The 15,790-nt window shown below is 35.4% G+C and overlaps 1 protein-coding gene across 12 annotated transcripts in view; it reads left to right on the plus strand.

The window, feature by feature from the left end:
* The window catches only part of ptk2ab (protein tyrosine kinase 2ab), a 76,168-nt gene that overhangs the window by 43,097 nt on the left and 17,281 nt on the right, over positions 1–15,790 (plus strand). For 8 of the 12 annotated variants that reach the window (XM_051131949.1, XM_051131945.1, XM_051131955.1 and 5 more), the window contains 10 exons: positions 150–206; positions 1,968–1,988; positions 2,599–2,696; positions 3,326–3,410; positions 4,054–4,154; positions 6,034–6,149; positions 6,321–6,421; positions 6,831–6,920; positions 7,241–7,445; positions 12,829–12,940. In XM_051131949.1, the coding sequence (XP_050987906.1) occupies positions 150–206; positions 1,968–1,988; positions 2,599–2,696; positions 3,326–3,410; positions 4,054–4,154; positions 6,034–6,149; positions 6,321–6,421; positions 6,831–6,920; positions 7,241–7,445; positions 12,829–12,940 (986 nt within the window). The remainder of the gene's footprint in view (positions 1–149; positions 207–1,967; positions 1,989–2,598; positions 2,697–3,325; positions 3,411–4,053; positions 4,155–6,033; positions 6,150–6,320; positions 6,422–6,830; positions 6,921–7,240; positions 7,446–12,828; positions 12,941–15,790) is intronic. The other 4 variants (XM_051131946.1, XM_051131947.1, XM_051131953.1 and 1 more) reach the window with 1 other exon arrangement.

The following is a 15,790-nucleotide window of genomic DNA, read 5'->3' on the forward strand; positions in this document are numbered from 1 at the left end:
ACGGCGTTAATAGGAAAGAGACGACGTGTGTAATTGCCAAGGAGAGTGTGAGTTGCGCCGGAGATGAGAAGACTGTTTTTGGTTTCTGGTTTTGAAAGGGCTGTTTTTAGTCTGGGTACAATTGGACTTAAACTGTTTTCCCTTTTCAGAAACAGACGACTACGCTGAGATCATTGACGAAGAGGACACATACACCATGCCTTCCAGTGAGTATCACAGGTTTATACTGATCTCAGACCAGTATTATGGTGCTCTGGCTTAAAATAACTGTAAAACTGATTGTAATAGCAATACAAGCAAATTAGATCCTTTTGTGTGTGTTGCCCATAAATATGAACTTAATTAAGTCTTTAAATCTGAAAGATAACTGGGTTCATAAGTTGGTCAGCTGTTCTGTATTCTTAAAAGCATCCTGTAAAGCAAATATATCACTTTACACCTACTTCCTATTATCTACCTGACTTTTGAACATGCTGTTTGGCATCACAGACGCAGAAGCTCTTGAGACGGTTATAGCTGCTTGAGTCGGTGTCGCTTTCTGCTTAGCTGTTGGTTTAGGTCTGAAACTGAACTCTGGAGAAACGTGGTTCAGTTTTGTCTCTTCCTTTCTGTGCGCTTGCGTTTCAAACATCATTTGCTCTGTGGGCTTGAATAGAGGAAGCTGTATTGTAATAATAGAACCAATTCCATGTATTGACCGGCACTGGGCACATGGACGCTGTGCCATGTGCTTACAGGACACATGAGAAAGGCACAGTGCTGTGGTGAGCAAGCACTGAAATGGATATGATGTCTAAATGTCCATTTTATAAATGGAACAAACATTTAGCTTTGTCATGCTGGTATTTTGGGTAAACTGTTTAGCAAATTATTGGAAAGGAAGTCATATCGCAGTCAAGAGTTGAACTAAGCATGTGCACTGTTGTTGGGCCATGCTTTGGAGAACATTTACCTTTTTAATCTAATTATTTAATATATTTTTATTGATATTCTGTACGCTTGTAATTTGAAATCATCTTTTGCTGGAATAATGTTGATAACTTTTTTTTTTTTTTTTTTAAAGCAAATCAGTTTTAGGGTTGTATATTTATGAGATATTTCTTTATTATGTTTTACATTTTTTTTGTGGAAATAAAAACTAGAAATAGAAATTGTTCATATGTGACCCTGGACCCCAAAACCAGTCATAAGGGTCAATTTTTCAAAGCTGAGCTTTATAAACAATCTGAAAGCTGATAAATAAGCTTTCCATTGATGCATTGTTTGTTAGGATATGACAATATTTGGCCGAAATACAACTATTTGAAAATCTGGAATCTGAGAGTGCAAAAAAATCAAAATATTGAGAAAATCACCTTTAAAGTTGTCCAAATTAAGTTTTTACTAATGTATATTACTAATCAAAATTTAAATTTTGATATATTTACAGTAGGAATTTTACAAAATATCTTCATGAAACATGATCTTTAATTTCCTAATGATTTTTGGCATAAAAAAAAATCAGTAATTTTAACCCATGCAATGTATTTTTAGCTATTGCTACAAATAAACCCCAGCAACTTAAGAAGTTTTGTGCTCCAGGGTCACATATATTTATCAGACATTCATGTTGTATTATAAATAACTTGTATTTCATTTGCCCTGTTTAAATATAACTTTTTACGCTTTTTAAGCTGCTACACATGACATTATTTTAATTACCTATTTGTTTCACAGGCAGTTTTGTTTTTAAGGTGAAATTATGCTGTTTAAATATTTAATAAGCTGCCCACAACTGTGAAATTAACATGTGAGTGTTAAAATCACTGGGCTTTGATAACAAGACTTACTTTTGTTTTTTTGTAAACGTTGCTTTGATTAATTAAAATGTCCTTTTGTAAAAGGAAATAATTATGAGTTAATGGTGACCTTAATGTTATTCGGTGTTATATTTGCCGCTTTGTTTTCTCTCGTTATCGGCACGACAGAGTATTATGGACTAGATGAAGGTAAAACTGTTTCTCCTGCTGTTTTCATTCCCTTTCCTCCATATGCTTGAGACTTCATGTGTGACGGTGGGGCCTGTGTGTTGCTTTTGCTTTGCTTGTATGTGTTTCTTGTGGTTGAATCATTATATCTTTCTTTATTTACTGATGCTGTAAATGGAATTGTTTTTTGGATTTTATACACTTGCAGAATTTTAACTGACACCTTTAGGTTTCACTGAAAGTGCTCAGAACCGGCTTTGACACTTTTACATATGGATGTTCAAAGGGCTTGTTCAGTTATTATTGATTTGTTGTTCTTAAAGGGATAGTTCACACAAAAAATAAGTTTCTGTCATTATAATTGTTTTGGTTGACTCTCCCTTTAATGAAGAAACCTTAGTATGTTTTCTATGAGTCTTGTATGCATTTTTGATCTATAAATAGGTCGGTACAGCATGTATGGGATGGATTCTGAATTAAAAATATACTGTATATGAACTGACTCAGACGGACTGAAGAATTGCATGGTGTCTTTTCTTTTTCTCAGTACAATGTGGAAAGTGGCCTGTGATAATCATACATGAAGTAGTATTTTTACATGTTTGTTGACTGGGTCTATTTTGTCTTTCAGCTAGGGACTATGAGATCCAAAGAGACAGAATTGAGCTGGGACGATGTATAGGAGAGGGCCAGTTTGGAGATGTCCATCAAGGGATTTACATATGTCCGGTATAAAGGACTTTATTACATTTTATTAAATTATATAACTTATATGGGCCATTCTACACAATTGGTGCAAACTGCTGTCCCACAACCAAAAAACACATTTAAAAAGCATTCAAATCTTAGATGTTGCAAAGATCATTTCTATTATCTGTTGAAACCCACAATAATATTTTAGTAATGTGTTTAGTAAGCTTAACATATATAAAATCAAAATTAACCAGGTACTTTTAATTGGGAGGTGACTGTCCCGAACCCTAACCCTAAATCTCAATTTAAAATTCAAATTTCAACAAAATTGACAAAATAAATTATTATTATTCCAATGTTGTTTTTAAAAATATCTTTTTACTATTAACTATGACTTATCCCTCAATAATCTCCTAGTTTGCTGCTTATTAATAGTTTGAAAGGTAGTTATTAAGTTTAGGTTCTGGGTGGGATTAGGGATGTAGAATAAGGTTGAATAAGGCATTAATATGTGCTTAATTTGTACTAATAAATGGCTAATATTCTAGTAATATGCATGCTAATAAGCAACTAGTTAAGAGACCGTAAAGTATAGTGTTGCTAACTTTGACTAAGGTTGTGTTAATCTGAAAGCTTTACTGAAACACTTTCTTTTGTGCCGTCAGGAGAACCCAGCTCTTTCTGTGGCGATAAAGACGTGTAAGAACTGCACCTCGGACAGTGTTCGAGAAAAGTTTCTCCAGGAGGCCTGTGAGTGTCAGATCACCAATACCCAGTAGCCTGTAACAGCATTATCTACGTTATTCCCACGCCTGGGTCCATCAGCATTCCATCACTGTAATTGAGAGGAATGTGTTTTGGTTAGTCAGTGCCGAAACTCCAAACATTTTCAAGATGTGGAGTTTGTAAGTGCACAGCTGCTGACTCTTGTACACCCGAACAGGTGCTGGTATGTGTATAAGAGTGAGAGTGAAGAAGAGGTCAGACACTAATAAACAGGACATGATGTTTTTACCACAGCTTTTAGATCCTTAACAGATAATTTGATTTAACTGTATAATTCAGTTGTTTTGTCTGATTTAGATACACATGATGGACATCCCACAGTTTTGAAAATCAGATAATAATGGCATACCACATTTATTAAAGTGATAAACTCCAAACTGACTGATGAAGTGCTGAAAAACGCATGTATTATACAGGTTTCACTCTGTATAAATAGACTTTGCTGACAGTTTTGATCAATTTAATAGGTTGTTGCAGAATAAAAATCTCATTAACTCTCATCTTTTGAATAGTAGTGTATGTTTTTCATAATAAATGCATTTATGTATGCTGCTAAAACGTCATAACGGTGATGTTGGATTAATTTAGTCTCTGTATGTTCCTGCAGTGACCATGCGACAGTTCGATCACCCGCATATTGTAAAGCTGATTGGTGTCATTACAGAAAACCCAGTGTGGATCATCATGGAGCTGTGCACGCTGGGAGAGGTGGGTTTTTCAGTTGTCAGGCAATCTGGGTTATGTGTAACAGTTTGATTTGGAATTGGGGGAGGGTTTGTACATGTCTTAAATCACCAACGTGACCTGATATTAAACCCATTAAACTCACATTAATCTCAAAGGTGGTAGCCGGGTTAAGGCTGGAGGAATCTATCATGACTGCTTGTCTCATAAACCGGCCATAAAGGCGTAGTAAAGATGATTGCTAACGGTGGCTGTATGTCATAGCATGTCTCCGATGATTCAATCCAACTGAGACCCTCTGTGTGCATAGACCTGTCAGATGGATAGCAGTTACCTGGTAAATAGCTAAAGAAAGGCCTGATTTAGTTTTAGAAGGGGTCCTGGATCAACATAAACCAGTTGTTCTCAACCCTCCAAGGCCCAAGACAATATTTGAAAACTGTATATATGCTGATATGAACCTCTAGGACTTCTGTTGTGATAAAAATAAACTCAATATATGATGTCAGTTGTACATTTTCATTTGAGTGTTTTTTAGCATTTTAATTAAAAACATTAATAGAACTAAATGTAAATTAATTAAGTTAGTGGGCCTTAGACTCTAGCTTGAGAAACCACTCACCTAAGGCCCTGTTTCCACCTGGTGTCAATATATGTTTTAGGTAATCCAATAAAAGTTGGGTTCACATCTTTCTTCAGTCGAAAAGAAATGAAGGTTTTTGAAGAAAACATTCCAGGATTTTTCTCCATATTGTGGACTTCAATGGGTTGAAGGTCCAAATTGCGGTTTCAATGCAGCTTCAAAGGGCTCTACACAACCTAGCCGAGCAATAAGGGTCTTGTCTTGCGAAACGATCAGTCATTTTCTAAAAAAAATGAAAATTTGTATACTTTTTAACCACAAATGCTCATCTTGCACTACCTCTGCGATGCTCATCTATGATTTCATGCATTACGTAATCAAGTTGGAAAAGTCACCCATGGTTAGTTCTTCGTCCAACTTTAAAATTGTCCAATATTGCTATTTTACCTTTTTTGGTAAGGGTGTTTAAATTTCTTTGCGTGTTTACTTTGTCGGTACTTCCGCCTACGTCACACGTGACCTTGCCAATGTGATTATGTAATGCGTGAGGTCAAGCTAGAGCAAAACAAGCATTTTTTTTAAAAAAAAATGATAGATCATTTTGCTACAGAAGACCCTTATTTCTCGGCTGGGATTGTGAAGAGCAGTGTTGCCAAGTCCATGGTTTTCCCTCGGAATTGGGCTACTTTAACACTGTTGCCGCGGGTTGGTTTTCATGTCTGCAGGTTAAAGCAACCCCAGTAATGTAATATTTAGCCCTTGGAATCTGAATTTTACCAGGAGAATCTCTTCAAAAAAAGGTGTATTTTACCCCTCGGAGCGCGATTTTTACCGGGGGATCCCCCCCTTGAAATGCAGGGGCTACTTTTTGGGCAGTTGGGCTGGTTTTGTTGTGAAAACCTGGCAACCCTGGTGTAGAGCCCTAAAACTGCATTAAAACTGCTGATCCCCACTATATGGAGGAAAATCCTGGAATGTTTTCCTCAAAAACCTTAATTTCTTTTTGACCAAATAAAGAAATTAACATTTTGAATGACATGGGGGTGAGTAAATCACAAAGCAGTTTTAATACTGGTGTCAACTAATCCTTTAAGCAGCGGTGTTTTTAAACTAAGAGTGGTGGAAATAAATCATGGCAATGCCATCGAATGTGATATACAGTAGACTGCAGATTCCTGTGACTTATACAACAGCTCCATCTAGTGCTCAGTGTTGGTTACAATTTAATTTAGTTTCCTGTGAATTTCAATAAAGCTCTTGAAATACTGTTTTTGTTCACTACTCATATCTATAAACATTTTCTCCTCTTTTGCTTTTCAGTTGCGTTCATTTCTTCAGATTAGGAAGTACAGTCTGGATTTGGCATCACTCATCCTGTTTTCGTACCAGCTCAGCACAGCTCTTGCATACCTGGAGAGCAAACGCTTTGTACACAGGTAAGTGTCCACATCGCCCAAGCCATTATAGCTGATAATGAACAGCGCCCACTTCCTGTTGAACCCATCTAGCAGAACGTCTGCATGCATATTTATTATGGAAAGAAGGACAAAAGAACAGCTGTTATAAATGTCTACTCCACATATTCTAAAGAAACTCTCTTTTTACAGGGACATTGCAGCACGGAATGTTCTAGTGTCCTCAGCAGACTGTGTGAAGCTGGGAGATTTTGGTTTGTCTAGATACATGGAGGACAGCTCTTATTATAAAGGTATTAATGCGTCTTCCTCAGTACAGTTCGGAAAGCCCACACACAAACTTGTCTGCTTCTGAATGTGAAACATTCAGTATAATATAGTAAATTAAACATGAAAATGAAATTAATTGGATAATATCAAGTTACTTTCACAGACTTTTTTTATTCAACTGATGAACAATAAAAGCATTGACAGCAAATCTAAACCCTCCCTACTTTAAAGTGTGCTACAATTATCTTCACAAACCATAATTGTGCTTAAAATAGAAAGGCGTTATCATCTGCTGGTGTGAATGCTAATATAACTTAATTATCGTTATCTTTTTTTTTGGCTGTAAATGAGCCTTTACACCTGACTGAATGTACAGCCCTCCACTCATTCTCATTCACACTCTTCACAGTCTCTTTTTCTCTCTCTTCACAGCCTCAAAAGGAAAACTACCTATTAAATGGATGGCGCCGGAGTCAATAAACTTCAGACGTTTTACCTCAGCCAGTGACGTGTGGATGTTTGGTAAGGGAGTGTGTGTGTGTATGAGTGTGTGTGTGTGTTTTACTGCTGTGAATTCCTCTGTCAGAATCAGAAATTCAACATCCTGTGCATGTTCAGACAATGAAAAGTTACCATGAGCACTATGCATACAGCGCATTTGGGACACCTAAACTGTTTCGAAAATGTCTAAAGAGAGCCTTTAGCAGAGTAGAATTTGACTTTTTCCATCTTGATAATTTAATTAATAGTGTAGATAAGAAAATGATGAAGTCGAGTTTCATCAGAGGTGGAATCTTGCAGTTGTCTTCATGTGTATCTAACCCAAACATCATGTGTTTTAGGGGTATGTATGTGGGAGATACTGATGTATGGAGTAAAGCCATTTCAAGGCGTGAAGAATAACGATGTGATAGGGCGAATTGAGAACGGTGAGCGTCTGGCTATGCCGCCCAACTGTCCACCAACCCTCTACAGCCTGATGACCAAGTGCTGGGCGTACGACCCCAGCAAACGACCACGATTCACCGAGCTCAAAGGCCAGCTAAGGTCAGTCCACATGACTTCGTTAAGCTTTGCACAAATTGTTCTCCACTCACTCTAAGCAGCATTTGAATTTTAAAGGTCATGGTTTTTATTTATTTATTTATTTATTTGCATATGTAAAACTTTCCAATTCCACATAGGTCATGTGTGGTTGTCTCCACACTTGCGTTAACCCTCCTGGGGCCAGTTGCATAAACAACCAAATTAGATGACTAATTTGAAAGACTAGTCTAAGCTTATGCAACTGACTCCTGGTTTAGAGTCTCATGACCACAGTAAATGAATGTGCCTAATAGCAGCAGAGGGCGCTGTAATGCTCCAGTATAAATAACTGCCTGTCTACAGTGATTGTCTTTAAAGATTGTTGGTCAAAAAATTTTTTGCAATAGGTAGAGGTTTAGCATAACATACTGTACAACCATACTTGATTGAGTTCAGCCAAAAGGACTGAGGTTAGACCTGTAAAGCATTTTAAAGGCATTTGACAGTGAAACTGTGATTTGCTTCCAAGTCTAAGAGTTATTTACTAATCTGGTTTAGGGATGTATGGTCCCAGTACTTAGCTTTGTGTAAATTCTGCACGTTTACTATAATGTTACGGTTTACAGTAAGCTGTCCTGTATGTGCACACTATTTTACATTTCCTGAAGTTCAGAAAACAACAGCTTTATGTGAAGTCAAGCTGACGCACAATAATAAGATTTGAATAGGAAGGTTAAATATTTTATTTACTTTACTCTTTAATAGCTGCTGTAGTTACATTTGGTTTATATTTACGTTGTACTTTCTGTCAAATTTTTTATGTGTTTTACTGTTTATTTTTGCACTTTTTATATACTTTTTAGATTCTTAACATTTATTTAATGTTCAGTGAACATGTGAATTGGAAGTATTATTATATTAGTTACTCAATTTTATAATGCAACTTGTAGTTGGAGAATTTATAACATAAAAAAGTATACTTTATTTATTTATGCGGGGGAAAATCATGTTTAATTTCATTAAATTGATCAACAGTGATAGTTCTATTCAGGTTTCTGTTTTCAATAAATGCTTTTATTTTGAACACTAATTTTAAATTTAATGCTGGTAATGTTGACCCTAAACTTTTGAATAATAGTGTATATGTAAGTGTAAACACTCAGAAAGGCATTTTAGAGGAAGTTTAGTCCTGTTAAGCCTTGATTCACCCTCTGCATGTCTATGACGCTTCCTGTCTGGACCTGATTTCATAATTGCAGTATCCACTATGAGAAAAATCATACTCCTCTTCTTTTATCCTCGAGTGTTTATCTCTTTCAGGCATGCTTGCACACACACTGATTTCTATTTTTGGCGGGGGGACATTCCATAGACATAATGGTTTTTATACTGTACAAACTGTATTTTCTATCCCCTTACCCTACCCCTACCCCTAAACCTACCCGTTACAGAAAAATTGTAGATTTTTAAAACATTCTGTATGATTTATAAGCTTTATTCCTCACAGTGTCCAACAAATGTCTCCACATGGTCAAAATTTATGAGTATTACTATAATTGTGGGGACATTTGGTCCTTATAATGGTAGTTAATACCAGGTACGCACACAGTCATACAGACACACACACACACACTCCCTGCATCCTTCATGATACAATAGTATTGAGTTCCCAAATGTCTATTCATGTCCACACATGCAGTCAGTTCCCGTAAACGCTAATGGAGATGGGAAAAACGAGCTGTACTCTGACAGGCCATCAAACACCTGAATCCCTAATAATCTGAGGAATCTTGTCTGCCTTCAGCAAAAACATCCAAGTTTTCTGTTCCCTAAAAACAGATTTGACAGCACTAGATGTTTCCAAGATCTCAAGTTATACACAGATGTCCCAGATATCCAGATTGAGGCAGATATGTCACGTTGCATCTTGCATTTAAAATGAATTCCTTTTTAGGTATCTTGGACGGAGTGATTTATTTATTTATTTTAAATGCGTATTGGAAAATACGGATCCCTTTCTCTACCCTCATTAAATTCGCAGTACATTAAATTGTTGAACGTCTGTTTCTAGGAGACCCTGTAAATATTTACACTGTTAACAGCATTTATAAAGCCAGATTACTAGTGCTAAAGGTGTCAGAGCAAAGGTTTAGTCAATATCCTGTGGTGTTTGATAAGGAAACCAAAAGGAAAGAGCGTCACATTTGTTATGGCTAATCAGCTGTTTTAGCAGAACATAAATTACCTTTATGCAACTTCTTTAAAAGTATCTCTTAAAATTATTACCTCAGTGAACACTGAGATGAAGTCAGGATTATGAAATGTAACGAAGTCACATGGGTTTGACACACAGGATGGTAAAATTAAAGTCAGTTGTCTGTTTCTCAGAAGTCTTCGTCAGCGGTTGCTGAAAGATTGTCTTGTTCAAACAACTTAAGAAATGAATCATTATGTTTGTCTTCACACTCAGTAGTTTGAGTCTAAACACTGAGACTAAAGAAGTATTTTGTGTATGAACTTCTGTGTATGTAGACAATGTAACACATGTGCTGAATAAGGTGTTATTGTTGTGTCACAGCCCCACAGTGAAAGTTATTTTTCTTTGTTTTAAAGAACTGGCCATCAGTGGAGTATAATAGCCCAATAAAGTTCAGCATTAAAAAATGAGGGTGAGAGGGAGCTTGATAGTCTGTCAGTCACAGACAGACAGGGGATGCTAGACTGATGTGATCTGTGTTGAGTCTGGGACTCGATAGTCATTTAGCGCCTAGGATTTCAGCGATGCGAAAAACGAGGGAGGAATCACAGAATCCAGCCATAACAGAATTTACGGTATAACACAGAATGTCATGGAATTTGTAGATGAAGAAATCAAAAGTAGGTCACTACAGTCTAATCAAATTGCGATACAAACTATTGTCTGTGTATATTAAATCGTAAAAGATTATTTAAATATGAATCTTGCATGTTCTGCATATCTCTGTGAATGAATGGCGCAGATGTGCAGTTTCTTTTACTACATATACTAATGCTCGCAAGACGCTTGCAATGTTTTTGGCATTTGTTCTCACTAAACGAGGACGTAAATACATGAATAACATTTCCATTTGAACGTTTAACTATCGTCATGTATACACGCAAAAAAACTCAATGAAAGTTTGGTTTAATTTGAAGAAATTGTGGCAGAAATATATTACTATTGTACAACAGAATGCATGTCTTAATGTAGTAGTAGTAGTAGTAGTTTTGTAGTGACAGTTTAATTGTTTAATTTTTATTTAATTAAAACATAAATTACATAAATTATGCAACAGAATAAAAAAAAAGTAAATAAAAAAATAATAAATTTATAAATAATTTATATAAATACAATTAATTAGACATGCTTTTTGATTGTTAAAAAAAATTATTAAACCATTTATGGTTAAAAAAAAAAAAAAAAAAAATATATATATATATATATATATATGTGTGTATGTATGTATGTAGGTATATATATATATATATACACACACATATATATATATATATACACATATATATATATATATATATATATATATATATATATATAATGTTCAGAAGTTAAAATGGAAAAAAAAAAACATTAAAGGGGAATAAAATGTAAAAATAAATAAAACAGATTTAATATTAAATATTTAAAATTTAAGATTAATAGGGCCATAGTTGTTTCATTTCAGATTCAGATTGATAGATTTCAGTTTTGTTAATTTTTTTTTTTTTAATTAGAATTATTTGTTACTTAACGACTGTCAAGCCCAAGCCTCGTGACATTTTACCATTTTTTTAAAGTAATGTTTTTAAGATTTGTGAAGCCATTGCTTTTACCATATTTTTATTTTTATGCTGTTAAGCCTAACCTTATCAGATTAATATCAGTTGTCATTTTTTTAATCATAAGGCCATTAAGCCCAAGCTTATGACATGCTTCAATTTTTTTATGAAAAATATTTGTTAAGAATAATGTTGTTTATAAAGAGCTATTAAGTGCAGCTTGACCTTTTTTTTTGTTTTGTTTTTTTAATTTTTAAGGTAAGCTGTTTTCTTTATGTATTTTTATATGTATTTTTTTTGTATTTATTACTTTATGTATTTATTTATTTAGTTTTATTTATTTATTTTTACTTTTTTCAATTTTAACATTTTACTAATTTTATGAAACTTTTTTTTTTTGTTTTTTTTTTTATAATATTTGTGAGGACAGATTTCAGGTTTGTTTCTAAACCTTTGTTTAGAAACATTGGTAATCCTCAAAACCCCAAAACGTTTTTTGGTCTTTTGTTACATTCAGCTACATTTTTTTGTCTTTTTTGTGAGCCTGAAACCCTTGCAGAAGTCATTGCTGTGTATGATGGTCTGGGTGTGGGGAAGCTCAGCAGGTCTGGATTGATCACAACAGGTGTCCCTTCTGTTTATCCTGCATCACTCTCTCTCTCTCTCGCTCTCTCTCTCTCCCCATCCACACACTCATGGTCTCTCTCAGAGATAATAGAGTTTCCAGAAATAGTCCTTCACTCAGTCAGCTTGCATTCTCTCACCCCTAAGACTTACATGCTCCAGCCTTTCGCACCTCATGCATTTCTGTAGCCACCTCTGAGCACGAGGCTTCACTGAGTGCATGTACGAACTTCACATATCGGTACTAGAAGGACCATCTGGTGAGTTTGAAGTTCATTACTAACATTTCCATCCTTTAATGCTTTTCATTGAAAACTGAAGTTATTGCCGTGGATTTACTGGAGCTTGTGTCTGTGTTGGGATCTATCATGAGAAGACCCCACCCTGAAATTACTCCACCATTCAAAAGTTTGTGGCTGGCAGGAGTTTTTAAAAGAAATGTGAATATGTGCCCTAAGGAGGTTTATTATGCATGAGGAGTTTGTAAATCCTTATATACACTAAGTGTCTCTTGTTATTCACACAGCAGTCCAGCATGACAAAAGATGATGGATTAAATATGTTAACATGATGAGAAGCCCATCATCCTCTTATTCACCCCGACTGCTTACAGCATGTCATGACGTATTTGATTGTGAAATAGTTTGAATAGTGTTTCAGGTATGAATCTGCGTAGCTTTATTTTCCCTGGTAGTTGACCGTGTGTGGGATGGGATCTTTCTCGTCTGTGACGATAAAGTGACTCCACCTTTCAACCAGTTGCATAAAGTTGGAAATGTCATTCTCTTGATTTCACACCCACTAATCAGAAATAAAGCAACGATTGAGGGAAAATTTTGGTATTTGTGTCAAAGAGATTCATTACTTACTTGCTCAGCAAGAGTGCTTGCAAACTTAAGGATCCATATTTAGATCTCCTAAGGAATTATAGTTGTAGAAGAAGGATGTTGTTGTTTGACAGAGTTTTTCATCGGCGTTTGTGCAGTACAATCCTCGCAGAGGAGAAGGCGCAGCAGGAGGAGCGCAGCCGTATGGAGATGAGGAGACAGGTCCCCGTATCCTGGGACTCAGGAGGCTCGGACGAAGCACCACCCAAAGTAAGTAACCACGCTCTGCCGTTTCTTTTATTAAACCATCTGACTACTGATGTCCTAATGTATGTAAGAACGCAAAAAGAACATTTCATTGGATTGTTCAGGTGTTTTTTGTGTTTTTACGTTTATGGCAGCCTGAGTTCTTCTGGTACAGCAGATTTATTACCAAGGTTAACAGCGTGTCACCATTTGTCACCCTAGCATATGGTGGCTAGTTAGGACTAGTATTTTTTTTATGAAAGTGAAAGAAGCACTAGAGCAATTTTCCTTCTAAAAAAAAACTATGACTGCAGTGTTTTTATTCTTTTATTCACCAGAAAACAAGTGATAAACAGTGTGTGCATTATTAAACAATTATATTTGATAAGATTCTTTTTTTGTCTTTTAAAAAAAAAAGTTTATAGATGTTTTTCCTGCTGATTGATTGTTTGATTATTGCGTGTGTTTATAGTTAACCAGCGCTTTTCCAGACATTCTCGTTGTTTGTAATCTCAGCTTTCCAATGCCAGGTCACGTCTTCTGTCACATAACATCATTGTGTCTTGGATACAACATCATTCTAATTTCTCATTTGTTGTGGTTAAATAAGGTGAGGTCTGAAATACTGAGACCACCAAGGCAAATTCTTCTATTTTGCATTTGCCTTAATTCAAATAATTGACATACATTAGTACTATTTGATTTGTGACCTAGAAATTTTTCTAGATTTTTATTTCCATAATTGAATTTTAAATCACAGATGTTCAGTGTGATCTCAGGCTTTTGGATCCCACTGTGTTACATATGCTTCCCATATGCAAAAATGCTTCTTACCATGTGGTTCTCTGTCTTCACTTCTCTCTTCATCTGTTTGAACAAGCTGTAGGGACAGTAAATATCATTAAATGTGTCATAATCTATTCATATTTCTGTTAAACTGAAGACAGATTTAGGCTCTGTTAATCACTTGCAGAATTCAAAGAAATCATTAACTGGTTGATTGGTTGAACTGGTCAATAATTCAATCAAATTAAAGCATTTTTTGGATTAAAATTAATACAGTCATGAAATCGAGACTTGTATTTTGTGGAGTCCATGTGTGCCAGCTTTGAGATCCGTATGTACTCCTTAAAATTGAGAAAATTAATTTTTGAAATATGCAGATTTGTGTGCTGTATTTTTTCTTTTCCAGGAACAGTTTAAACATATTGATGATTCACTAAGTGTCATGATAGGTCTTTTCCCAGCTTCCTCATTTAGTAGGAAATGCACTACCATTCAAAGATTTTTTTTTTTTCTTTTTAAATATTTAGATTTAGAATATCTGAAATATTGAAAATGAAATGCTTTATAAATATTCAGAAAGGATCAATTAAAATGGATCTTAAGTGATCAAAACGCTTGTGATCAATGCTTTTGAACTTTTTATTCATCAAAGAATCCTGAAAAGAATGCCTCATGGCCACAAAAATTATTGAGCATCACAACTTTTGCAACATTGATCGTAAGAAATATTTCTTGGAACAACAAATCAGCATATTTAGGAGTTCAAGCCCATAGCTCTGAAAGCCTGTTGTAATTGTTAGAACAGCCAAGGATCAGCAATCTCCACGTTAAATTGATTGTGCAGACCAAACTGCAAGTCGCAGAGACTTGAAACTTGGAGGGATGGTAATACTCACACCGCTGACAACATCACTAAGTCTCACCCCAATCGGCTTGATGAGGGTGATACAGCGATCAAAAGTACAAAATCGCTCATAACTCATAAACTGTCAGTACAAAACTCAGTGGACCTGTTTAAACCTCACTGCTTTAGAGGTCTGTGAGAAATTTGACAGAAATTGGCCACTGTAGGGGCGATTGTACATTGCACAGTTTTTCGCATATACACGCAATATTCTTATCATATGATAGAACTCCTCATTCCGGACATCTTTGCCTCTAGAACCACTGCTGTCAAATAAAAAATTGTTTTGCTCAATCTGAAAAAAAAAAAAACAAAACACTGCAGTACAATTCTCTGGACTATCTAGGTCAAATAATGTTGGAATTTACCATTTGGGAAGCTATAACGGGGTCGTTTAGAAAAGGGGCCTGTCCAAATTTACCCAAAATCCTATAAAGCCTAAAAGAGAACTCAAAACTTCACGAAACTTGATGAGCACCTGCAACAGGTGATTCTAAACAATCATGCAAAGTTTTAAGGACATCAGACCTTGTCGATAAACATTAAAAAACAATATTTCTATGGTAAGTTACCTGGATTTGCCAAAATTAGCTTTTTTAAATTGTTGATTGGTGGTTAAAGGCTTGCTAAGTATCTTTTTTCATTTGCTTAAATGCCTTAAAGAGCTTGAACCCCAGTAATCGTTGCTTGCAGCTATCTTAGAATGATTTCTGAAGGATCATGTGACACTGAAGACTGGAGTAATGGCTGCTGGAAAGTATATTAGATTTTAAAAATATATTAAAATATAAAACAGTTTGAAATTTCACAGTATTATGGTTTTTACTATATTTTTGTTCAAATAAATGCAGCCTGTTTTCAAAACAATAAAAAATCTTACTGACCCCAAACTTTTGAATGGTAGTGTGTTACAGTACAACTGGAATTTTTATTTTTATGATTGATATTGTTAGTGTGTCTGGTTTTTGACAGGGTTTTAAATCCCTCCTTGTCCTGTGTTGCGTATAACTTGGTGATTGATGGGCTGGGCTGATCTCTTCATTTGTTCTGTGTGTGGCTTAAAGCACTTCATACTCTTACTTTCAAACCCCCTCTGCTCCCTGTTAGACCTGCCAATCATTCTGTCCAGCTGCTGATGTCTGTTTTTGTGTTAACTGGTCACACCTGTCATTGGTCTAATGACC

The sequence above is a fragment of the Labeo rohita genome, chromosome 16, assembly GCF_022985175.1.
Source record: "Labeo rohita strain BAU-BD-2019 chromosome 16, IGBB_LRoh.1.0, whole genome shotgun sequence".
Classification (NCBI taxonomy): domain Eukaryota; kingdom Metazoa; phylum Chordata; class Actinopteri; order Cypriniformes; family Cyprinidae; genus Labeo; species Labeo rohita.